Source organism: Equus caballus, chromosome 2 (genome assembly GCF_041296265.1).
Source record: "Equus caballus isolate H_3958 breed thoroughbred chromosome 2, TB-T2T, whole genome shotgun sequence".
Lineage (NCBI taxonomy): Eukaryota > Metazoa > Chordata > Mammalia > Perissodactyla > Equidae > Equus > Equus caballus.
Genome location: NC_091685.1, coordinates 57,445,992 through 57,473,685, shown reverse-complemented (window position 1 = coordinate 57,473,685; position 27,694 = coordinate 57,445,992). Strand labels below are relative to the sequence as shown.

Here is a 27,694-nt window from a genome sequence, read left to right as displayed (position 1 = left end):
GTGGTTAAGTTCACGCACTCCGCTGCAGGCGGCCCAGTGCTTCGCTGGTTCGAATCCTGGGTGCAGACATGGCACTGCTCATCAAACCATGCTGAGGCAGCGTCCCTCATGCCACAACTAGAAGGACCCACAATGAAGAATATACAACTAGAAGGACCCACAATGAAGAATATATGTACTGGGGGGCTTTGGGGAGAAAAAGGAAAAAAATAAAATCTTAAAAAAAAAAAGAATTATTAGTGTATGTTTTGGGGCACGTAATGTATAGAGATGTAATTTCGTGACATCAACAACTGAAGGGGGGGAGGGACCTGTAAAGGAGCAGTGTTTGTATGTTATTGAAGTTAAACTGCTATAAATTCAAATTAGAGTGCTATAAGTTTAGGATGTTAAATGTAATCTCCAAGGTAACCACAAAGAAAACAGCTATTGAACATACATAAAAGGAAATGAGGAAAGAATTTAACCATTCCACTCTAAAAAATCAACTAAACACAAAAGAAGACAGTATTGCAGCAAATGAGGAACAAAAAAGCTGTAAGGCATATAAAAACAAATAGCAAAATGACAGAAGTCCTTCCTTATCAGTAACTGCTTTAAATTTAAATGGATTAAACTCTGCAATCAAAAGATAGAGATTGTCAGAGTAGATAAAAACACTCGATCCAACGATATGCTGTCTACAAGAGACTCACTTTACATCCAAAGACATAAATAGGTTGAAAGTGAAAGAATGGACAAAGATATGCCACGCAAATAGTAATGAAAAGAGAGCAGGGTGGCTATGTTAATATCAAACAAATTAGACTTTAAATCAAAAAAGGTTACAAGAGACAAAGGACATTATACATTAATAAAAGGTTCAATACAGCAAGAAGTAACAATTATAAACATTTACACAGTTAATGACGTTTTGCTTCAAAATGTAAGAAGCAAAACCTGACAGCATTTACAGCAGAATCATTAGGGAAATACAAATCAAAACTACAAGGAGATGCTACCTCACACCCATTAGGATGGTTAATATAAAACAAACAACAGAAAACAAGTGTCAGCAAGGACGTGGAGAAGCTGGAACCCTTGTAAACTGTTGGGAATGTAAAATGGTAGAGCCTCTGTAGGAAAACAAAATTTTTTTTAATATCTTTATTTTACTCTCACATTTGTTAGATAATTTGGCTAGTTTTGTTTTTATTTTTGAAGATTTTATTTTTTCTTTCTGCCCAAAGCCTCCTGGTACATAGTTGGATATTTTAGTTGTGGGTCTTTCTAGTTGTGGCATGTGGGATGCCGCCTCAACGTGGTCTGACGAGTGGTGCCATGTCCACGCCCAGGATCCAAACTGGCAAAACCCTGGGCCGCCGAAGTGGAGCGCACAAACTTAACCACTTGGCCAGGGGGCCAGCCCCTCAATTTTATTTTATTTTTTTTTACTTTTTGAGGAAGATTAGCCCTGAGCTAACATATGCCACCAATCCTCCTCTTTTTGCTCAGGAAGACTGGCCCTGAGCTAACATCCGTGCCCATCTTCCTCTACTTTATATGTGGGACATCTGCCACAGCATGGCTTGCCAAGCAGTGCCACGTCTGCACCTGGAATCGGAACCAGTGAACCCCGGACCGCCAAAGCAGAACATGAACACTTAACTGCTGCACCACCGAGCCAGCCCCTGTAGAGAAATTTGAGGCAGTTCTTCAAAAAATTAAAAATAGACTTACCGTATGATTGAGCAATTCCACTTCTGGGTACATACCCTAAAGAATTGAAAGTAGGGTCTCAAGGAGATATTTGTACACCCATGTTCACAGCAGCATTATTCACAACAGCTAAAACACAGAAGCAACCCAAGTGTCCATCAAGAGATGAATGGATAAGCCAAATGTGGTATGTACATACAATGGAATATTATTCAGCCTTAAAAAGGGAGGAAATTCTTTAATATACCACAACACAGATAAACTTTGAAGACATTATGCTAGGTGAAATAAGTCACAAAGACAAATATTGTATAAATCCACTTATGTGAGGTACTTAGTCAAAATAATAGAGACAGAAAGAATGATGGTGGTGGCCAGGGGCTGAGGGGAGGGGAGAATGGGGAGTTATTGTTGAATGCGTATAGAGTTTCAGTTTTACAAGATGCACAGAGTTACGGAGATGAATGGTCATGATAAGTGCACAACATTATGAATGTATTTAGTACCACTGAACTGGATACTTAGACACAGTTAAGACAGTAAATTTTATGTTATGTGTATTTTAGTCAATGAAATAAAAGTTGGAAAAAAACAGGAAGAAGAGGCCAGGCAAGCTATTGGCAAGGGTGGGTGCAGAAAGGGCAGGCTGAAGTCTGGAAAACTCCTCAAAACGACAATCAGCTGCTCAAGATAACTCTCCACCCCAATCTCCTCCAATTCTGCTGTGAAAAGGGAAGTAAAGGCGGAACTGAGAAGCAGCAAGAATTCATACTCGCACACATTCTACAGCTGCCTGCGACTTCCGATTCCAAAGGCAATACCTTGGCCCTCTCCCTTCCATCTCTAGGTCAACACCAGTCAAAACCAGCCTGGCCCGATGCAGTCACAGTCGCAGTCGCAGCCGCAGCCGCAGCCACAGCAGCAGCAAAGGGCTGGAGTAATCAGAGCTGAGTTCAATCTTCTCAGAGCTCAGGCCAAGCAGGAGACCAGCTCAACATCTGGTGGTTACTTACCGTAAGAGAAGTAACGGCGGCAAGAGCCCAGAGAGTAGCGTGGTTCTGATTTTCACACGTGAGTGGGAGGAGACCTTGTTAGGTTTCAGCGGCCCATGAGACATCCGAGTTGAGAGACCAAGCAGACAGCTCAGACACGGAATGAACTACAGCTGTGACTCCCAACGTGCGCTCACGATCCCATCCTTCCCCACCTGGGAGTCCCCAAGACATTTTGGGGAGTCCACAGGGTCAAAGCTATTTTCATACTACTACCACATTACTTACCATTTTCACTCTAATTCTTTCACAAATATACAGTAGAACTTTCCAGACAGTAAATGACGTGCAACATTGTAGCAGCCTAAATATAGAATATTTACTTACCTTTTACTAACACAAACATTAAACCCACTTGCCAAAATGTAAAACAATGGCACTCTTCTCACTTCTTCACACATTTTGGAAGTAATTATTTTTAATTAAAAATATTATTTATGTCATTAACACCTACTGAGTATTATTTTTAAGTAAATTAAGAAACATTAAAAATTTTCTGTTTTAACTTCTAATACGGTAATTGTTGATAGATATATACCCATATAAACAAGAACTCAATGATATATCAGAATATAAAGAGTTCCTTAGACCAAAATATCTGAGAACTGCTGGACTAGAGATACAAATTTAAATACAGATATTAAATAAAGCCATGGATAAGATTAAACTTGCCTTTGAGGCTTCAGGTGATGAATTCTGAGAAACCCTGCACCTGAGGAAAACTGGAAAAGCTGGACAAAATAAAAAAGATCTCGGTGAAGGCAGAAGATCCAGGCAGCATCAGAGGAAGAAGGGGGCCCAGGGAATGAACGCAGGCTTTTGAATCTGTTTTTCCCTTGGCAGCATTTGCTGATTTTGCTGATTCCCCAAGGGTACCTAAAAGGCTAGGAGGTTCCAGACTGCTTTTTTTTTTAACAGCTTTATGAAGCTATAATTTGCTATACTATAAAAGTCACCTTTTTAAGGTATAAAATTCAAATGATTTTACATTATAGAATGTTGCAACCATCACCATTAACTAGTTTTAGAACATATTCCTTATCCCCAAAGGTAATCTCATGCCCATTAGCAGTCACTCCCCATCCCCACCCAGAACGCACTAATGTGCTTTGTTTCTTTGGAAAGGCCTATTCTGGACAAACAGAATCACATAATGTGTGGTCTTTTGCGACTAAATAATTTCACTTAGCATAACGTTTCCACAGCTCCTCCGTGCTGTAGTGCGTATCAGCCCTTCATTCCTTTATGTTGCCAAATAATATTCCATTACAGGATTTATCACAATTTGTGGTCCACTCATCAGGTCATGGACATTTGGATTGCTTCCATTTTGTGCTATTATGAATAATACTGCTATGAACATTTGTGCACAAGTTTTTGTGTGGACATATGTTTTCAGGTGTCTAGGCTATACACCTAGAATTACAGGGTCATATGGTATCTTTACGTTTAACATGCTGAGAGAGTGCGAAACTGTTTTCCAAAGTAGCGCTACCATTTTACAATCCCACCAGCAATGTAGGAGTGTTTTCAATTTCTCCACATCCTCAACCACACCCTTATTATCCATCTATTTTATTTTAGCCATCCTAGTGTGTACGAGGTGATATCTCATTGCGTGTATGTTTTTAAATTAAGAGACTTTATTTCTTAGATTTTTTTTTTTTTTTGGAAGATTAGCTCTGAGCTAACATCTGCTGCCAATCCTCCTCTTTTTGCTGAGGAAGACTGGCCCTGAGCTAACATCCACGCCCACCTTCCTCTACTTTATAAGTGGGACGCCTGCCACAGCATGGCTTGCCAAGCGGTGCCATGTCTGCACCCAGGATCTGAACCAGGGAACCCTGGGCTGCTGAAGCGGAATGTGCGAACCTAACCACTGCGCCACCAGGCCAGCCCCTCGACCAGTTTTAAGTATACAAAAAAACTGAAGGGATAGAGTAGGATTCTGTTTTAGCCCCTCCCCACCAGCCTACACACATACAGTAGTTTTTCCATCGTTACTATATGACATTAGGGTGGTACATTTGTTACAAGAGATGAGCAGATATTGATAATGATTAACTAAGGCTCATAGTTTACATTAGGGTTCACTCTTTGGTACATTCTGTAGGCTTTGACAAATGCACCATTACAGTATCATACATAAGTTTTACAGCCCTAAAAATCCCCTGTGCTCCATCTATTTACCCTTCTCTTCCTCACCCTCCCAAACCTCTGGCAACCACTGATCTTCTTACTATCTCCATAATTTTACCTTTTCCAGAATGTCCTATAGTTGGAATCATACAGTATTTGGCCTTTTCAGATTAGCTTCTTTCACTTAGTAATATACATTTAATGTCTTTTCAGGGCTTCGTATGTCATTTCTTTTTACTGCTGAATATTTCATTGTCTGGACGCACCACAGTTTATTGTTCCATTCACCCACTGAAGGACATCTTGGTGGCTTCCAAGTTTTCCCAATTTTGGATAAAACTGCTTCAAACATCTTTGCGTGGGTTTTTGTGTGGATTTAAGTTTTCAACTCATTTGGGTAAATAGTGAGCTGGATTGTATCTAAGAGTATGTGTAATTTTCTAAGAAACTGCCAAACTGTCTTCCAAAGTAGCTGTACCATTTTGCATTCCTTCAAACAATGATGAATGAGAGTTGCTGTTGCTCCACATTCTCACCAGCATTTGCTGTTGGTGGCCTTTTGGCTTTTGGCCATTCTAATAGATGTGTAGTAGTGTCTCATTCTAATTTGTAAATACCTTATGTTATATTCTATTGGGTACCTTTTCATACGTTTATTTGTCATCTGTATGTCTTTTTTTTTTTTTTTTAAAGATTTTATTTTTTCCTTTTTCTCCCCAAAGCCCCCCGGTACATAGTTGTATATTCTTCGTTGTGGGTCCTTCTAGCCGTGGCATGTGGGATGCCGCCTCAGCGTGGTTTGATGAGCAGTGCCATGTCCGTGCCCAGGATTTGAACCAACAAAACACTGGGCCGCCTGCAGCAGAGCGCGCGAACTTAACCACTCAGCCACAGAGCCAGCCCCATGTATATCTTTTTTTTTTTTTAAGATTTTAGTTTTTATTTTTCCTTCTTCTCCCCAATTCCCCCCAGTACATAGTTATGTATTTTAGTTTTGGGTCCTTCTAGTTGTGGCATGTGGGACGCCGCCTCAGCATGGCCTGACGAATGATGCCATGTCTGCGCCCAGGATCTGAACCGGCGAAACCCTGGGCCACTGCAGCAGAGTGCATGAACTTAACCACTCAGCCACGGGGTGGCCTCTAAACCAGCTATTTTAAATACTGTTCAAAGAACTAAAGGAAACTACACCTAAAGACCTTAGGGAAGTATAAGAATGTGTTTCACCAAATAAAGACTATCAATAATAGATACATAAATTATAAGAACGAACCAAATAGAAATTTTGGAGTTGCAAAGTACAATAACTGACATTAAAAACTCATTAGAGGGGTTTAACAGCAGATTTAATCAGGCAGAAGAAATAATCAGCAAACTAGGAGACAGGTCAATCGAGATCATCTGGCATGAGAAAAAGAAAGAAAAATCAAAGAAGAAACATGAATGCAGCCTCTGAGACTGTGAGACACCATTCAGCACACCAACGTACAATCAGAGTCTCAGCAGGAAATGAGAGAGGGAGGAGCAAAAAGAATATCTGAAGAAATAGTGGACCCCAAATTCCCAAATTTGATGAAAAAATTAACTGACATTCAAGAAGCCTAAAGAATATCAAGTATGAAAATCTCAAACTTGATGTGCAACATCAGTTCTTCCCTGGGTCTCCAGCCTGCTGGCCCACTCTGCAGACTCTGGACTCCCAGCCTCCATAAGTCACATGACACAATTCCTAAGTAAGTGAACACAAACACACACACACACACCCCTACTGCTTCTGTTTCTCGGAGAACCCTAACATACACTTAGCATAAAGAAAGAGGAAGAGACTAGAACCATACAGGAACAAAGTTTTTGTATACTATTGAAAATATGAAACAGACTGTTATAAATTAATATGCAGAAAAAGCATTTTATAAAATCCAACACACTTTCATTATAAAAACACTCAGCAAATTAGGAACAGGAGGAAACTTCCTTAACATGATAAAGGGAGTTTATGAAAAACCCACTAGCTAGCATCATACTCAATGGTGAAAGACTTTATCCTCCTAAGATCAAGAAAAAGACAAAAATGCCTGTTTTCACTGCTGCTATTTAACATTGTACTGGAAGTTCCAGCCACAGCAACTAAGCAAGAAAAATAAGTAAAAGGCATCCCAATTGAAAAGGAAGAAGTATAACTATCTCTATTTGCAGATGACATCATTCTACATATAGAAAATCCCAAAGAATTTTTTAAAAACTTACTAAAGCTAATAAATTCAGAACAGTTCCAGGATTAAAGACTGACACATAAAAACTAGTTATGTTTTTATTTTTATTTATTTTTTGCTGCGGAAGATTAGCCCTCAGCTAACCTCTTGTTGCCAATCCTCCTTCACTTTATATGTGCGTCACCGCCACAGCATGACTGACTAGTGGTGCAGGTCTGTGCCTGGGATCCAAACCCGTGAACCTGGGCCACCAAAGCAGAGTGCGCCAAACTTAACCACTACACCACGGGGCTGGCCCCAGACTTATGTTTTTATACAGCAGCAATTAACAATCAAAAATAAAATTAAGAAACCTACTCCATTTTCAATAGCATCCAAAAGAATAAAATACCTAAGAATAAATTTAACCAAGGAGGTGAAATACTTGTATGTGAAAACTACCAAACATTGCTAAAAGAAATTAAGGAAGACGTAAATAAATGGAAAGACATCATGTGTCCACATGCTGCAAGACTAAATATTATTAAGATGGCAATACTTTAAAAGTGATCTACAAATTCAAGGCAGACCCTATCAAAAGTCCCATGGCCTTTTTTGCAGAAATGGAAATGCCTACTCTCATATTCAAATGGAACTCCCAGGAGCCATGAATAGCCAAAACAATATTGAAAAAGAAAAACAAATCTGGAACACTCACACTTTCCAATTTCAAAACTAATTACAAAGAAAGAGTAATCAGAACAGTGTTATACTTACATAAGGATGACATATAGACCAACGGAACAGAACTGAAGGTCCAGAAATAAACCTAAACATCTATGGCCAACTGAAGTTTAACAAGAGTGCCAGTACCACTCTGTGGAGAAATACAGTCTCTCCGACAAATGGTGCTGGCACAAGTCGATAACCACACGCAAAAGAATACAGCTGGACCCCTACCTCACGCCATATACAAAACGTAATTCAAAATGGATCAATGACCTAAATATAAGAGCTAAAGCTATAAAACTGTTAGAAGAAAACAGACAGGCAAACCTTTATGACTTCAGATTTGGCAAGAGATTCTTAAGATTTGACACCAAAAGCACAAGGAGCAAAAGAAAAAAATAGATAAATTGGACTTTACCCAAATTTAAAACTTCTGTGCATCAAGTAACTATCAAGAAAGTGAAGATACTCTACAGAATGGAGGAAAATATTTGCAAATCATATATCAGACAAGGGTTCTGTATCCAAAATATGTAAAAACACTCTTACAACTCAACAACAAAAAGACATTAATTATAATGGAGAAAGGATTCGAAAGGACTACTTCAAAGGAGATATACAAATGGATAACAAGCACATGAAAAGATGTTCAACATCACTGGACATCAAGGACATAAAGCTAAAACCACAACGAAATACCACTTCACAACGGCCATCATTTTAAAACATGGAAAATAAAAGTGTTGGCAAGGATGTGGAGAAACTGGAACCGTCCTACATTGCTGCTAGGAATGTAAAATGGTGCAAAGCTCTGGAAAATGGTTTGGTGGTTCCTTAAAGTAGATGAGCTGGCCCACTAGTTCTGTACCTCATACGAATGGGAATGGACTGAGGGGAAGCACTTCTAGAATAGCACTGCTGTCAGCAACCTAGAACCAGTACAGTGGCCAAACCTAACGTCCCTTCCAAAGGTGGAAAGGTTCAGCTAGAATAGAGAGAAACAAGAACGGGAGCTGATAGCTGAGGATAAAGGAGTGATAAACGGTGATACAATGAGGGAAATCCAATGTTACATCGGTCCCTAAAAAAAAGGCTCAGAGCAAGAGATGATAGTGTCTGTTGGCTCAAGTATACTAGATGCCTGAAGGGGTGAAGCCACGTTACCAAAACTACTCCTGCTTTTGGAAACTGACAATGTCGAACGGAAGCCTACAAACTTGAGTGGCATAGCTCAGGGAGACATTTTGGTCATATAATATGATGATGAACTACACTAATTATTCATGCCTAAGTGGGATTCTAGTAATGTGCCTGTATTTTTTGACTCATGTCAGGTTATATCTATCACCATGCTGCAATGTGGTGTGACACTAACCTTGTTGGGTAAGATTCAACTAAATCATGTAAACAAGTCTTATGATAATACTAATATTGATAATCAAATATATTGGGAAATTGGGTTAAAGCCTCCTCAGGATGTAATACTAATGGAAAAATGACTGGCCTGAGGAAGAAGTGGATTAACTAACCACCAGCTAACTTCTATGCTAAATAGTTCTGCCCAAGTTTATTGTAAGGTACAAACAGTGGTAGATCAAGGGGAAAAAGAGTAATTAAATTCGTACAAAAATATAAAAATGTATGTAATGGCTTTATAGAGATTAGTTGTTTCTTTAAATCTATCCATCTCCCATGCTGGCTCCTCCAAACATCAGGCATATTCACAAGGATGCTACTCAACAAATAGCATGCAGTGGAAATGATACTGCATGACTATCAAGGCTAAGTATAAAAGGTAACGTCTTCCACCTGGCTTTCTCAGTCTCTTGGAATGCTCATGCTTTGAACCCAGTCACCATGCTGTGAGGAAGCCCAAACAGCCCATATGGAAAGATCACATTATAAGAGGCCCACATGGAGAGGAACCAGAGCTCACTGTGCCCTGACCAACCTTACAACCGTGAACATCATAAATGCTCACTGGATGCCACTCAGTTTTAGCGTAATTTGTTACACAGCCATCAATAACCAAACAGTGCTTAAGTAATTTACAACCCAGAGGGAGAGAAACATAAGGATACAAATATCTAATATAAGGCAGGATGTTATAACCACTACATAGAATATAAACAAAGAGACTTGAGAGAGGAACATAAAGAAATAAGTCTAGCTAAGGGACAGAGCAGCGGGGGAAAAAATGGGAAAGGCTTCACGGAAGTCATCTTTGAAGTAAGGCCTAAAAGAGAGACGAGCCTTTGAGGCCAAACAATAGCAACGATAACAAGAGAAAGGAAGGCACGGTGGAACCTGGGAACAAAGTAGCCTATCACATGGACCTCCGTAGGGACAAAAAGTCAACTTCTTTTTTGCATAATCTCTAATACTGAAACAAAATCAAACTATTTGAAGGACACTGCAGGAAACAGTCTAAAAAGAAACAAGGTAAAGTTCTGGAGACTGGCTTTAATCATATGAAATTACTAAATTTCTTGCAGTTTAATCTCTATGCAAAGGGCTAACTCTAACCCTAAGAAACAAAAGCCACTCATTAGTTCTTCCTTTGATGTGCTGGCCAAGGCAAAAACCAGTACTTCGCTTGCTCACTGTTCCAGACCCAATATCAGCTCAACGACAGCAATTCCCCATGGTTAGCATTCTTTGGCGTTCTAGAGGTGATTTACAGGGAAGCATTTGTCTTGAACCAAAATGAAAAGAGCCAGCACCTAATAACAGTCATAAAAAGCTGAGTAAATTCATAAGCTGCTTTAATTGCTGAAATTTACCCCCAACTTGCCTTGAAAGGGCATAAAGACTATGTCCAGGTGGATCAGGCTAACGACCTGGGGAATAACCACTACTTACCAACCCAAATCAAAGCACTTTAGCTCTTTAAGGTGCTCTGTATAAGTCGAGGCCTGAAAGCAGTGCCTGTGAGCTGCGTGCTCAGCATGACTCATCTTTCAGTCTGTTTAGGAGACTCACCTTCAATTTGGGATCCCTCCCATTAAATCAGACTTCCTCTTACAGTGGTCAGGTGGGCAATCCTTAAAAACCCTGAAACTTTACAATTTCTGTTCTCCTCACCTCATAGAACTTTTTTAAGGAGCCCACCAGGCACAGCTTCAGGCTATCCACGATCTCCTGGTGAGGCATCTGGAACACCACTCGTGAGTACCATTTTGTGAGGGTGCTGGGGTGGAGGCAGGAAAGAGAGAGATGAGGACACACTCTCAGAGGAAGGCCACAGTGCGACTGTCAGCACACAGGCTTCTCTAAGCACCAATCCAACCACAAGCACCTAGTAAATGCACTTACACTACCTGTAAAACACACAGTGATGTGGGGAAAAGATATATGCAAGCCATATACAGAATGTAAAAAATAAAGACAGAATTGTGGATATTTGCTACAAAACTGTTTCCAATTAAAACATTTAACTACCTAGATGTCCAGCAACAGAAGACGAGTTAAATAAACAGTGCTGTAGCAGATGATCAATTCCACACAGAGCTAAAAACAATCGTTTGAGATTGTACTGATATAGGAAAATGCCCAAAATGTATAATTTAAGTACACAAAACAAGCTCAGGATCAGTATACATAGTAATATGCCATCTGTGTATACATCTATACACCACATATATGTGTTAACATGTGAATAAAATAGAATCTGAAAGTATGTATATATCAAACCTCTGATGGTGGTTAATAAACGATGGACCAGGAAAAACTTTCACTTTCTAAATTGCTGCAGATATTTGCATGAGCATGTCTAATTTTTACAATCAGAAGAAACAAACAAAAAACCCACCAAGACACAGGCCCCATTCTGAAGGAAGCTACTCTGCAGCCGGGGAACAAATTTGGTAAATAGATTCCAGAAATATCACAGGAAGATGGAGGAAGGAGTTTAGTATACTTTTACTTAATAAATAAAAGTATACTTTTTTGAGTATTATATTACACAAAATATTAAAAAAATACTTTCTGGATTTATAATAAGACTAGGCATTAAAATGGAACTCTGAGTACTACTCACAGATTGATGCTCGCAACGAAGCCAACCACGGACCGCATGCCCCTGCTGGGGTCATGGTAGACATCCATCCCAATCACCATGAGTTGTTTCTGGGTGAGAAAACAAAAAAACACACCAAAAACCCCCAAGCAACCCATCACCCCATCTTTAATTATAATCTGAACCCCAAAGCAATATATGAAAATAAGTTCTGGGAAAGGAAGAGAAAGACAGCGACCCATTTGACCTTTTTAAAACACTATGGACAAAGCCAGAGATCTGGACCAAGGGTCAGCAAACTTCCTCTGTGAAAGACTCAAGAGCAAATATCTTAGGCCTTGTGAGGCAGAGTCTATGTGGGAACCTTCTACTCTGCCACTGCAGCATGAAAGCAGCCACAGAGAGTACAGAGTACATAGTAAGGCTACGTTTCAATAAAATTCCACTTAAAGACATTGAAAACTAAATTTCATATACTTTTCATGTGTCAGGAGATATGAGTCTTATTTTCATTTTTTCAGTCATTTACAAATGTAAAAACCGTTCTTAGCTTGTGGGCAACAAACCACTTAGACTACTAAGCACTGCAAGCAAGGGTTACTGTGAGCAAAACTAGAGAATAGCTGGGTAGGAGTCTCTGAGAGCTGAACTGAAGGAAGGCATACGTTGGCATCACTCACCAGAGGAATATCCACTCCCCAGAGCTCACCACCCAGTTTACAGTTAATCTGAAGTAAAATTTTCTGGGCCACACTCCGAAGCCTGGTGGGCTGACCAATGGTTCGGACATTGATGACCTATAATAAAGGGACCAAAAAGATATGGGAAAGAGGACACTATCAGCCTCTCAGACAATGTAAACAACTCTAAAGTAAACATTCCATTTGTTTACGAAACTCCAGTTAGCAATTAATTCACTTTGCCTTCACAGTTCTATATCCTAGGGTTTCTAGGCAGGCAAACGCACGCGCACACACACAACACAAACACAAACCAAGAAAACAACTGACAAACCAAAACTTTCAACAGGATGCCATGCAGAGAAAATTTTTTTTAACCTCGATAGGAACACCAGTTTTCCCCTTTCAGAGAGAACCCCATACTCTCAGAACCCATCATGTGAAAGCCCCTGGACACGCTCTCTGAACAAGCAAAAGCACTCATTTGGGAACACGAAGGCAGCATTTACGAAGAGCACCTGCTGTTCACCAGGTTACTCTAATAAGGGAAATATGTCACCAGAAGGGTCTACACACGCTGGCTTCTAACAGTTACTTCAGTCTTCTTGAATACATGTACCCTCTTTTCCAAGCCTCAAGGGAGGCCAGCATTTCCATCTGTGCCTCCTGCCCAGCTCTCACTCACCTGCGAGGGCACGGGAGCCTGCACACAGCACAGCTTTTTAATGGCCCCATAGAGATCATCACGCGTGCCCACGATGATGCAAACAACCATCTGTATCTTCCCCTTGAGAAAATAAAGTATATATAAGTCAGGCTTTGGAACTCTCAAGGGACCTTGATAGGGCTCCAGTCAGGGGCAGTCTGAGAGTCTGCAAAGCCAGAGGACCTTTAAGGTAGAGAGGGAACTGAAACAGAGAGGATGGACATGCCAACACAGAAAAAGGTCTTTGAACCTGAAAGAACATTTGTTGGGTCCAGGGCTTCTTTGCACAGATAGATAGTATGTTACCATAAATTACGTACAGCTGGTCTTGATTCACTACCCGATTTATTTATGAGACTTAAGATGCCTGGAAAAGGATTAGGATTGAAAACGTGCAAAGGTTACTTACTATCTGCCGCTGTCAACTCCCTATAACGTTTCTTACCACTCTCTCTAGTAGACTAAGCACCTTATTACAGTCATACCTCAGAACTGAACTGAGGAAACATGCAAGGCAACACCACAAGAACGGGTTCAGAGCCAAGCGCAGGAGGAAATGAAGCTGTCGGCAAATAACCAGTGGCTCTCCCCACCTCTCTGGTCAGGAGAGGGAATGACACTGCCAGGAGGCTATTTCATATCAGCATCCTCTACCCTCACTGCCGAAGAGACCTAACATTAAAAACAGAGGATCTTTCAAAGTCTGAATAAAGAAAAGGGGCACTCAAGTGAAATAAAGTTGCCAACCCTGTATGCCAGAAAGGGCTATAAACGGTAAATCAATAGTGTACTCCTCCAAATCAAGATCAGCATTAGATTAAGACTTCTCGCAGGACACATGTTCCAGCAACCACACCAAAGAGCTTCCAAAGTCACGTAGAACACAGGCTGCACACGGGGAGCTTATGGGCTGGATCTAGCAAAAAGATGTGCTGTTTTAGTGCCTATAATGATTTACAAGGCTTTTTATTTTTAAAAAAATTAACATTTAAACATAGGGAGGTGTACATATATGCAAATCCAGATTTTTGGCTTCAACTGAAAAGCAAACAAATTAACAATCAATTTGACAAGGCTGGGCGTTTATCTGCAGTCATGGGGCCACTCTCTTTAGTTCACTACAGTACCCTCCTGGTACTCGTCTAGCTCCTGCAGACATCTGAGTCTGTGACCCTTAACAAAGAGAATAATAAAACAGACTGCCCTAAAGATAGCAGAGAGACAGCAAGGCCAACATGAGTGAGGTCTGGTGAACATCAGGAACGAAACTCACCCCCACGCTGCATGAACACTGCTGGCAGTGCTCAGACAGAGAAATGAGGCACCGTGAAAGTGCGGGATAATGTACTAGACTGGGTTATTCTTTTGAAACCAGAGCAGAATTGATCAATGATCAGGCCTGGGGAAGCCCACGGGAGTACGAGAGACATGAGAAGTTGGGAGGAAACTGTGGAGAGAGAACACAAGCGTGCTGCTGCTGAGTGGTGGATGGAAAGAGAAAGCTACAAGGCCACGACAACCCAAATCTATGACGATCTCACAAGAACTGACTCTTGGATTTAAGGGCTAATTATTGCCCAAAAGTTCCCTCTGCTTGCGTTCCCTCCCTAATCCTCTTCCTCTGTTTTATATACAAACAGATGAGAACTACAGGCCTGAACAAGTGAGTCGTGAGGGCTATGGTCTGCTCAGCTCCAAGGGTCCTGATCAGCTCTCAGGGCCAAGGTGATGGGCCACCTGCCAAGTTCATCACCAGAACAATCTGAATCTTGAGCCAGAGTGGACTGTGATAGCTCAGTACTGAATCATGCAAGTAGGCACCTGGCCCAGGAAGTCACTTTCTGAGCATGATATGTTCCATATAGATAACAAACTAATGTTAAGTGAGCTATTCCCTCAGTCAATTACGTGAGGAACAGAACACCAGAGTGAGTGCCAACACGTAATGAAAGAAGCAAAATTAACCAAAGGGCATAAGGACTATTTTCTTAGTTTAGTACTTACGTGCACATGAGTAAGGCACAGGTTCCTGGACATCATCACTGCCAGACTAATAATCAAGATAATTTAAAATCAAGTACTCAGACATTTTATAATAGGCATTCTATAAATTTATTCAAATTAATTTATTACCTCAACTCCCAGCATGGACTGAATGGTCCTGATATAGGTCTCTATTCGATCATCCTTCAGTTCAACCCAGGCTGGTGGGCTCAGGCGCATGCCAATAGGGCCAGCTATCTTCTCTAACATGTTAACCAGTTCTCGGGCCTGATCCACTGCTCTCTTTGGGTAAAACAGTGCCCAGAAATGCATGGGGACCTAGGAACAACCACAAGCTATTTTCAGTACTTTGCACAACTTGACTACTCCAAACTCACACCCAGGAAATGTTATTCCAGAAAATAAACTGTTCACTCTCTCTTCTTGAGTCTTGTCTTATCTAATTCCTATTACTGATAAAGATGCGTGTGATAAGTAAATGGTGGTATAGTGTCAATAGAATACTACACAGCAATGAGAATGGAAACTCTATAACCATACCTAACAAGACAGATGAAACTCACCAATACAAGGCTGAAGAAACGAAGCCAGACATAAGAGAACACACGTTGTCTGGTTTCATGTAAACATCAAGTACAAGAACAGCTGAAATGAATCTATGCTGTTAGAAGCCAGGATAGCAACTATTCTTGGGGTGTGTAAGGGTGTGACACACAACTAATAAAGATTTTCCAATTATGCTAGGTAGTATCTAGGAGCATGGGGCACTGGCAAAGTTCTGTTTTCTAACCCTTGATGCTGATTACACAGGTTTATCCAACTTGTGAAAAAATCATCAAGCTATAGGCTTGTAAGTGTACTTTTTCTTCAAATATATTTCAATAAAAAGCTTTAGAAACAGATGTGAGTCCTTTATGCATGCCCACAAAGACCAGGCTGGCCAAAACCAACAATAATCATATACCACTTTGATCTCTGGTTGCCTTGTGGGGCTCCTTTAATTTTACTTCTCTCATGGATAAAAACACCTTCCAGGAAGCCCTGGGGGAGAGGGAGGAAGGAGAAAGGAAGAAGGAAGGAAAAGGGAGAGTGGGTAATGGGCTCGCATGGCACGCATTACCACAGCAGTTTACTCCCCCTTCCTAAGGCCACGGTCAAGCGCGGGCCTACCTCTAACAACTCGCCAGCTGCTCTGTTTGAAGGACCCGTTAGCAGACAATTCAGGACGGGAATTCAGTTGGTACTTTCTCTCAAAAAGAGGACACTAAATCATTCCTGCCTCCTAATTTCTACACTTTTAAAAGTACTGGTCCTCTCTTTACCACCTCAAAAATCACTTACAGTCAAGATGGAAGGGTCTCTGGTTACTTCTTTAATCCAGTTTAGCTCCTGAGATGTGACAAATGAAGTATTTCTTAAGTTAATTCTTTCCAGTGGCAGAACACGTCCTTCAATCTAAACAGAAAATAAGGTACCTCTGACATGACCCATGTGCAAACACTATTTAGAAAAACACTGATACTCTTCTCTGTGAGGCCTGGTCAGTTCCCCTATACAAACTTGTGGCTGTTATAACTTCTGGAAGTGGCAGGAAAATGAAACTGCTGGTAGTGAGAGGGGATGTCAGGAAGACCCTCAACATAAACACGCAGGTAAAATTTTTATAGGCACTGCTCTTTAACTGGTAAAGCTTCCAACAGGGTCTCCCAAGAAAGGGATTAAAAACATTGTCTCTTTAGAACCAGACAATGTGTGTAAAACTACTACAATTTCAAGGTGAAGAGGAAAATAATCTTTAAATATATTTTAAGGGAAAAATTGGAAGTATAAAATTCAAGGTAAAATTTCTTAATAAAGCTGAACATAAACTACTACTATACTTTATATAAAAGGACAGCTGGAAGAAAAAGGCATAAATACAATTGAAGAACAAATTAAAGTTAAGAATGGTAAATCAGATCCAAAAACAGGACGATAACTAAGCTGATCTGATGATATATCAATATGATGGACTATTTTGCAGTCATTAAAATCACCTTCTAACTACATGTAACATGATCCTGTTTTTTCAAAAAACAAATAGCAATGTATGTATCACAAAATCTGAATAAGTCCATACCTAGTAATGATTATCTCTGGGGGAAGTGTAATTATGGAGGGTTTTTACTTTCTATGACCTCTACTGTTTGCTTTTCTTAAAAAGTAACAAATACTTTATCTACAATAAAAATTTTTTAAAATAATTTTCTTAATATTATAAAAGTCTAACAAAAAAATAACAATACCCACATTGGCAAGAGTGTAAGGAATCAGACTCATCTTATGCTTATAAAAGCAAAAAATTGTTTAAACTTTCTCGAGGACAATTGGCAATACTTAATAAAAGTACTAAAAACATAAATGCCCCCTGACCTAAAAATTTCATTTCCATAAATTTGACTATGAAAATAATAACACATGCAAAGATTTAGTTACAAGGATGTTCACTGAATCACTATTTATAATGGGAAAATACTAAATTGAATTTGAATGTAAAGAATAGGAAATTAATAAAATGAAATATCCAGTAGCAATTAAAAATATTTAGGAAAAAAATATTAAATGACATGGAAAAACAACCAAAATATATTAAGGGAAAGAAAAGAATCCATATGCATACTATATGTGTGCATGTACATACACAAAACACTGAAGGATATGTACCAAAATGTTAACAGTAGTTATTCTGATACAGGAAGATTATGGATGAACTTTTCTCTTCTTTGACTGAAGTTTTCTGCACCTTCAAATAATATTTAATGACGTGAAAACATGTTCAAGATATAATATTAAATGAAAAAGAAGATGCAAAACCATACACAGTATAGTCAAAATTTTACAAGATTTATTTTCACAGGAAAAAAATTTAGGGGAAAGAAATACATCGCAAATGTTGTCCTTCATATACATCTAAAATAAATCACTGAGCTCTTATCTTTGGGTGATGAAATTATTGATGTTTTTATTTCCTTCTTTATATTTTCTAAAGTTTCCATATTTTCCTTATTGACTATCCTTTACTTCCATAAAAAAGAAAAACAGAATTTTTTACAAGGAGGCAGTCCTGAGTGCAAAAGAACTGGAGGACAGAAATAATTATTTTGGTATAACCTCAAAAGAAAGGTGAAAAGCAATAATAGCTAATATTTATTGAGCACTTGCTGTGTGTCAGATATTATGCTAAAGATTTTACCATTTAATTCTTTTAACTCAATTATTATCCTCATTTTTCAGATAAAGAAACTAAGACATGCTAAGTAATTTGTTCAAAATAACCAAGATGGCAAGCGGTAGAACTGAGATTCAAAGCCACATAAGCTGACACCAAAGGCCCAGGGCCCCACCACCACCTCACAGCGCCTCTGCACCGTGGATCACGCCACAGAAAATACAACACAGCACACTCGGGCAAATGAAGGCAGAAAGGGCCGCAAGAAAATCAGACTGTGCAAACCTGAGGCTCCTTGTGCCTACGGAAGAAAGACAGTAGTACACTCAAAGAGACAAGTTAATTATTGGCAGAGAAAAAAACTTGAGAAGAATGAAAAATACATACAGAACTTTAGAAATAATTTGAGTTGGAAAACTGAAAATGAGGTAAATTTTAAGTCAATATTCCTTTTGTCATCTATTTGACTGGAAATTAATGGCTTGGATCCCTGGGAAACACAGAGGAAAAATCTGTAAGAAATATTAGCAAATTGTCAAGGAAATTAAAGTATTACGACTGAAAAAAAAAGAATATAAAAATAAAGCAAAACTCCAAAATAAAGACAAGACAGAAAGTTATAACCCAGTCTCACAAAGCTCTCAAACCTTTGGTTAAAGCTGCTTCCTCTCCCATCCCACCTCCTGACTTACCTTATGCACATCCTTCTGCAAACAGAGTCCCCAGCGCGTCAGTTCCTTGCTAGCTGTCTCATTCTTTGAAATTCTCTGTAGCAAGCATTCCAGTGCATTATGGTGCTGTTTGGGGCTCAAGTTGATCTGCTGGGTCAAGTCCTAAACAGAATCAAAACGGAGATAATAAGTTGTAAGTATCACTTTCACCAATATGAGGTTAAATAAACCCCAAGGCGTCTAAAACAATTCCATGAGAAGCTCTGCCCCGAAATCTATAGAAATGTTCACCTACCTCCAAGGACTCTAATAAACATCTCTCAGGACTGTGCAAAAGGTATAAAGTTAAAATCTTAACCATAAAGTAAGAATTTTAAATGTTACTGTTTCTTCCTCCCTCATGACATCTAAATCTTATCTCTTTCTCAAAGCCATGTTCTGATTTTAAAATTCCTAAGAGATTCTACAAAATAGGGGCAGAGGGGGCTTGATTACACCTATTTAATATTTAGGAAAAATAGAGGGGAAAAAACACCCTGTGCTAGATACACAACCAAACAGAACAGAACAGAAAACCACAGCCAGCCTTATACTTGAGGTCATACTGTACGAGCCATTTAATGTTACCGTTGAGACACTTTTCTTCTCCAGTGTTTGGCCCATAGTAGGTGCGTTCTCCATATTTATTGTTGAATGAATACCTAACAGGTGTGTATGAAGATTCTGAATCACATAAGTGAGTTCCTTCTTCTGGGTCTAATGAACTGCACAGCTGTTGCTCCCTGCCAGGCAGTCCTCAGGGTCAGTGAGTCTATGGGGCTGTACAGATAGCTCTGTGATCGTAAAGTCATTAGGCAACTGGGAGTTGTAAGGAAGGAGCCTTGACCTGCATGTTAAAAACAGACGACTCAGAAGATAAACATGAAAGAAATCTTTTACAGTAATTTCGAGCTTCACTTCAGGCTCCTAATGACGTTCCTAAAAATAATATGTGGCATCTGAGACAAGCAGAAGTCCAAGTAGGACAGACAAGGACTGGGAAGGTGAGGCAGCAGAGTGGCTCGAGTGTAGGTCCCAGCGCATGGAGGTGAAGTACTCGGGGTCCGGCCTCACGCTGCACACACCCCTGCTTCTCGGCTATTTCCTATGGGACAGAGCCCAGCACGTCCAGGGCACTCCAAGCCTCACGATATGAACTTTTATCCTTTTACCTCACCCTCTGATTTGTTGACTTCTTGTTACATTATGTCCTCCACCCCTTCAAATAAACGAAAGGCTTATAGAAATGTTAAAAACATTCATTGCTCTCAGGGAACCTCTTTTAGGATCATGTGACCAGTTTACAGTCATTCACCTGATTGGTGAGGGTGAAGACGGAATCATTTGTTTCCTTTTACCTTATGATCCAGTTGCTCCACTGTTCTAACAACCTTCAAAAAGCAGCTCTGACTGGCTTTCTCACAGTGTGTGGGAAGGGACCTGGATCATGTTTTACAGAAAGGAAAACTGCAGCCTGGACAAACGGACCTGCCCAGGTAATGACGCAAGCCTGGCCTGGTTGAGGCTCCATCTGCTATGGCGAAGGTCTCCCACTCCAGACAGGCATTTCTCACCTTCATGGCTCTGAAGTCCTTCTTCATCTTCTCAGGGATTCCCGTCATGAAGGAGAGCTCCGGCAGCAGCAGGATTTCACCTTTGAGCAGCTGTGAAGAGAGAATGGAGAGGGAAACTAAGGCAGCAGAAGAGGACCCTGCTGCGCTGACCTGCACCAGACATGCCGTGCAGGGTGCTGCAGGGACTCAGTGGCGCCCTAAGGAGTACACAACCCCAGAGGAGAGGGTCGGGAGACACTACACACATCTCACCCTTTCTTCCCTCAGTGACAACACACACAGCCTGTTGTATCACACAGAGGGAAAAATATTCAAACCGTCAAAAGGAAAGGAAAAAACAGAAAAACAAAACGATTCTGTTTCTCTCAGGCCTCCAGATAAACTAAGACAACACATCCCACCCAGCTGGTGCCTCCAGTTCATCTTAGCCTGTCAATCTTCACTCTTCATACTTAAGACAGAGAAGCCAGGCGTCAATGCGCTTCCCCCAGCCCCTAGCCCTGTTAAAATGTCTATAACTTCCCCAATGGGTCCATTGTTTTAATCTTTAGCAGCAAATTATCCTTATTCCTTAACCTAACTTGCTCACATGGATATTTAGCTCTTCATGATGGGGACTTCAAAAGCAAATCCTACAGTATGAAGTGCCACCTCTGGCTAGATCAGAGACAAAACCCTGCATAGCTTTCCCTGAACACACTGTAATCATTGCTCCACGGTTCCCAGAGCTGTGACGAAGGCGAAGAGCAGCTGACGGGATGAAGCCCTGCAGGTGGAAGTGCAAGCCTGACACCCCCACTCACCATCCCTTGGTTATTCTGTCTCTCACTGGGCCTGTGGATCAGCAGTGGCTGGTCCTCTTCCTTAACTGTGATTCCATAGTTTTTGCTACAGCAGGGCAGAGGCAGGAAAAAATTTCAGAAACATATCACTACTCTTATAGCAACATAATCTGAGTCTCTTAACCAGGACTGAGGTACATAATTTGCATAATACCCTTGTCCAGGATCCATCGGAAACTCACCATGGCATATTTATAACTGGAAAAAGCAGGCTCAAGTTAACGTTGCAATTAAATGGAGGAGAAATAGGCTAACAGTCCAGGAAAGAATTTGTTTAAAACTGCATCAGGCTAAAGGGCTTAGGCAACTAGAAAGGCAAAATGACAGTCAAATGATTAATGACTTAGATTTAACCTCTCCACTCAGACTGCTAACCAAACCAGCAAAGGAAATATAATTCAAAGACCTGAGATTAATTTACGAAGTCACTTCCAAAAGTACTAAAAGAAACGAAGCTTTAAGGGTAGTATTCTGGTCAAATCCCACACACCAGCTCATTCCATCACAGGCGCATTACCAATCCTCTTATTTTTAGTCTCCCATTGTATGCCACTGTGGAACTCAATATCTTGCTGGAGAATGGCAGACTATGTCCCACCCCCGCCGCAGGCTCCAGTCCAGTCTCTTCTTTCTACCTGTAGTATTCCAAGAATGTGATCTCCTTCCCATCAGACATTGTGAAGCTATCTTTTGGAGTCTTATTCCAGTCCACATCATCAATACGATAGGTACGATTGTTGTATCGGGTTATAACAATATTGCCAACCAGATGCTTAGTACACTCATCCTGGAAGTTTTCTTTGTTCTGCTGATACATGGCATGCCTTTGGAAAGAGACAAAAGACTTTAGGATCATATTTGTATACACAGAGCAATATACAAGGGACAGGAGACACAGATAAGTACTCTGGGGGTATGATCACAACTACACAGCACCAGAAGGCTCCAGCTATCTCTTTTAAGAGATGGGCCTTTCATCTCTTTCCTTTTTAGCATTACCCGCCCCCAAAGAAATCAACAAAAAATAATGAAAGGATAAAAACTGAAAACTGTAACTACAAATTAATAAACTCACTGTATTCCTTAAAATAAGGGGCTTTATCAAAATAATTATTTTTTTGTCATCATTATTAAGACAGAGTCTACAGAGGAACAATAAAACATTCTTTAAACTATATTTTCCCTTTCTAGCTGAAGGAAGAAATTACAAGTACCTATCACAAGACGGCACTGGTGAAGATGCTAAAGATGCAGAGATGAAAAGGCTCACCAGACAGATGTACTCTCCTGGTAACCTCTCTAACAGTGCCGTGAACAAGACAACATGGGAAACTCTCAGAAAGCATGTCTGAATATGCCCAGGGAGTCAAGGAAAGTTTACAGAGGCAGCTGCTCCTTGAAGGAGCAATCTCCCAGGCAGAAACACTGGGGCAGGGCAATGAGGGGCACTTCAGCCAGACAGAGGCAGCGGTACACAGGGGACAATCAGGGATCTGGGACTGGGGAGAGTGAGGAGGTGAAAGAGGAACAGAAGACAGTAAGCATAAGCTGAAGATGGCGGGACCAGATACAAATTCTCTTGTAAGTCAAGGATCAGAACTGGGACCTTTTTCTATGGGCCAATGTCACCCAGGTAAATTCTTCAGGAACACTGGTCCCTTGAGAGGTCATGAGGCGCTGAAAAAAGTTCCACAGTCAAGAGCCAAGTCCATTCTGCATGTTATAACCCCTCCCTAGAGGTTCACAGCATACATTCCACACATACTGCTAAAGGAGGAAAACATACTGAGCTGTATTTGCCTCCAATTTATTTAACCACAGATTCCTTCTGCCTTTTTCATTCTTACCTCACCAAACATCTATAACCATTCAGGGCAATTAGTATCCTGCAGAACTCGCCTTAAGAAAGACTATAATAAGTGATGAAAAACCATCAGAGACTTGAAACAGTTCAACACTGACGGCAGACCCTGGAGCCAAAATGCCTGGGTTCAAACCTTGGCTCTGCCACTTACCAGCCTGTGAGACTTTGAGCGATTTATTTAACCACTTTGTGCCTCAGTTTCCTCAAGTGAAGGCAGGGTGAGTAAGAGCAACTTACTCAGAGTGTTGTTGAGAGAACTCAGTGACTTTATACATAGGAAGCACTCAGAACTGTGTTTGCAAATATCATCTCCATCATCATCACTCATGCTTAATACGTACCAGATGCTGCTGTGTGTGTGAGCATCTTTTTTTTTTTTAAGATTTTATTTTTTCCTTTTTCTCCCCAAAGCACCCCAGTACACAGTTGAATATTCTTCGTTGTGGGTCCTTCTAGTTGTAGCATGTGGGATGCTGCCTCAGCGTGGTTTGATGAGCAGTGCCATGTCCGCACCCAGGATTCGAACCAACAAAACACTGGGCCGCCTGCAGCAGAGCGCGCGAACTTAACCACTCGGCCACGGGGCCAGCCCCTGTGTGTGCATCTTTGATGTTGCTAAGTGAATGGATCACTAGAACTGAGTAACAAGGGCCACATAAACATGTGGCCTCATTCTGTCAGCTAGTTTGAAAACAGAGGAGAGATGGCTATAAAGATAGTTCACAACATATACAAGTAGTTGTGGAAGTCAAAGGTAACCACTAGTATAGAATCCATATTTAAACACTTTTCAAATTGAAATTTGTTTTCAGAACCCTTAAGACAATTTTCAATTTTCTCTCACCAAATGCTGTTTCCCTAATTATTGTCTTTTGCATCAAAAAAGGGAGGTGAGGAAGGAGGTTGGAGGAAGGCAAAATCAAGAAAAAGTTAAAAAGGGATGGAGGATCACAGGAGATAAAGAATATAGTTCCATATCTTGTTACTCCAATATTCAATATTGGAGAATAGATAAAAGTCTTTGATTTTTAACAGCACCTATTTCACTTTGACATCCAAAAAATATAAGTGGGGTTTAATGGCAAAATGTTACTTGCTTAAACATCTCACATATTTTCATTCAAAGAATGCCAAAACACAAATGTTTTGGCAAATAGCAATAACGTTTTCTTCTGGGTGGTGGGATTATGGGTAACTTAGTCTTGGGTCTTATTTGTATTTTTAAAATTTTCTGTAATAAGCATACATATAAATTTTGAAATAAGCAAACTATCAAGGGAGACATCGTTGGGAGGTACTGTAAATAGGTACAGAGTTTCTGCATGGGATGATAAAAAAGTTCTGGAAATGGATAGTGGTGATGGTTGCACAACACTGTGAATGCACTTAATGCCAGTGAATACTTAAAAATGGTTGAAATGGTAAATTTTATGTTATATATATAACATAATTTAAACATTTTTAAATGCACACAATTTTTAAAAATTTTAAAAGAGACGTCACTGACAAAAACTATTTTTCAAGTGACCAAAGTATATATAACTTATCAAAAATTTTTTCTAAATCAGTCATGCACTGTGAATAATTTATTTTCTTGCAAATAATTATAAGCATTAAAATTATGACTTTTATTACAGAATACCTAATGTTATTAAATATTTATTTATTTATAATGTTATTATTAAATATTAAACACTAATGGGAGTATTATTCAAATACACATTACATAGAGAAGCAGTAAGGACATAAAAGTTGCCTATTAAAATAAGGTTAGAGATTTTATTCCAGATCATTTTATGAATTTTTGCTTTCTATTTACATAGTTTTAATCATGAGTTTTAATCACATTTCATGTTTATGTCGAACTCACCATTGTGTATAAAATGCATGCACTGTTGTAAAAACAAAAGTATTTTTTAATCAAATCCAACTATGTTAATGGTTGCATAACACTATTGCACTGAGTGGAGGGTACCTTAGTTTGTTGGTCCACAATTTTTTGAGTAATGTTCTATTGTTTCACTCTTAAAAATTCTGGATGAACATCTTTTATAAAGATTCTTCTATATTTACAATTGTTTCTTTGAGACGGATTTCCTACAAGTGGAATCACTACATTAACAGTTAGAACTTTAAGTTTCTTGTGATGCAGGATCTAGCAGCATTAAAAGTTATCTTTTTTTAATTTCTTACTTTGAAATAATTATAAACTCAAAGTAAGTTGCAAAATTTATGCACAGAATCGCACGTATGGAATTGACGCTGGTACAATATTGTTAACTAGAGACCTTACTCAGTTTTCACCATGTTTTGCATACATTGATTTGTGTGTGTGTAGTTCTATGCCATTTTATCTCATTTACAGGTTTGCACAGCTAACACCACAATCAGCCACAGAAACGTTCCAGACATTTCTATAAAGGAACTATTTCCTGCTCCCTCATCACAGTCGCACTCCTCCCCTTTCCCTATCACCTGACAACCATGAATCTGCTTTCTGTCTCTATAGTGTTGTCATTTTGAGAATCTATATAAATGGAACTTTATTACAGAACCTTTTGAGATAGACATCTGTCCCTAAGTATAGAGTCCCTGAGATGCCCACAGGTTGCTGTGTATCAGCAGCTCATCGGTCTCTCCTGCTGAGTAGTACTCCATCGCATGGAGGTACCGGAGTTTGTTCAACCATTAACCTACTGAAGGACATTTTGGTTGTTTCCATTTTTTTGTTATTACAAATAAAGCTCTTATGAACATTTGTGTACCAGTTTTTGTGTGAACCTAAGTCTTCATTTTTCTGGGAAAAATGCCCAAAAGTGCGACTGTGGGGTCCTGTTGTTAAGTGCATACTTAGTTTCTAAGAAACTACCAAAAATTTCTCTAGAGTGGCTGAACCACTTCACATTCCCATCCACAGTATATGGGTATACTCACAGTGTGTGTTTCTCTACATCCTTACCAGCATTTTGTATTTTCACTATTTTTCACTTTAGCCACTCTAATAGGAGTGTACTGATATCCCACTGTAGTTATGATTTGCATTTCCCTAATGACAATGAAGGTAAACATCTTTTCCTGTGCTCATTTACCTTCCATATCATCTCTGTAGTGAAATATCTGTTCATATCTTTTGACCATTTTCTTATCGTACTGTCGTTTTTCTTGAAACTTTACTATGGTTTTACTTAAAAAGTGTTACATGTTCATTGTAAAATAAAAAAACAATTATAAAATACAGAAATTGAACATGGCTTCTAAGCCATTCTTGATAGAGACCTACTTTCCCTCAGCTTTTCTTAAATTTGTGAATATTAATAATTTGCAACAAAACGTGCAATCATACCACCCACACTGTTTTGCAACTTGTTTTTAACTTAACAATGTAGTCTGGACAGTCTTTCATGTTAACACAAATACAGAAGGTTCCTAGAACAAAAGACTAATTTCAAACAGGTAACTGAAATTTGCCAGCTTTGGCTTTGATTTATGAAAGAGAACCCGGTACAAGAAAAACCTATGGATTTCTCAGTGTAGTAATGATCGAAATGAATTAAAAATTCAGGCATAATAATGACATTATGGTTAAGTTTTCAAATAAGAGTCAATTTAGGAGATATATACCGAAATATTTGTGAAACAAATAAGACATCATCGGGCATTTGCTTCAAAATAATTCAGTTTTGGGAGGGAATTGCAGAAGACCAGATGAAACAAGGCTGTTTATGAATTGATAATTGTTGAATCTAAAAAAATGGGAATGAGGAGGGTTTTTATACTATTCTACTTCTGCAAATGTTTCAAATTTTTCATAATAACTAAACTTTTAAAACTAAAAATCCAAACACTCTGGAAAAAGAGGGAAAAAATAAAGAAATCCAATAACTAGGTTTTCTAATTCTAGAAAAGTTTTAGCACATATAAAATGGAAAATATTATACTCCGTAATTCTTATTTTCAAGGATATTCAAAAGATTACCGAATCTATGAAAGCACAATAACTTGAGAGCAGAAGAGACTCTTTTAAGGAAAAATAAAGTACAACCACGAACTTTTAGAAATCTTAGCAAAGATAATCAAGGCAGCAAATCTCAGCCTGGATAATCAAATTTGTGAATTTAAAAACGAGCTTAAGAACTGTTTCAGTATCTGAGGAAATAAAGAGATGAGTCTGATAAAACAAACAATAACCAGACAGAGAATACAAGTCCAAGAGATAAAAGATACATATAAAATAATTTACAGAAGAGAAATAATCAAAGAAATAAAAGAAAATAATTA

General features: G+C 39.4%; 1 protein-coding gene across 6 annotated transcripts in view; it reads right to left on the bottom strand.

Annotated features, from left to right (window-relative positions):
* PIWIL2 (piwi like RNA-mediated gene silencing 2) overlaps positions 1-27,694 on the bottom strand; it is a 72,124-nt gene that overhangs the window by 10,209 nt on the left and 34,221 nt on the right. For all 6 annotated transcript variants that reach the window (XM_023636133.2, XM_023636131.2, XM_070261229.1 and 3 more), the window contains 10 exons: positions 22,188-22,376; positions 21,514-21,598; positions 20,711-20,800; positions 19,119-19,259; positions 16,560-16,673; positions 15,348-15,536; positions 13,194-13,295; positions 12,509-12,625; positions 11,850-11,938; positions 10,895-11,000 (listed from right to left, as the gene is read on the bottom strand). In XM_023636133.2, coding sequence (XP_023491901.2) covers positions 10,895-11,000; positions 11,850-11,938; positions 12,509-12,625; positions 13,194-13,295; positions 15,348-15,536; positions 16,560-16,673; positions 19,119-19,259; positions 20,711-20,800; positions 21,514-21,598; positions 22,188-22,376 — 1,222 coding nt within the window. The remainder of the gene's footprint in view (positions 1-10,894; positions 11,001-11,849; positions 11,939-12,508; positions 12,626-13,193; positions 13,296-15,347; positions 15,537-16,559; positions 16,674-19,118; positions 19,260-20,710; positions 20,801-21,513; positions 21,599-22,187; positions 22,377-27,694) is intronic.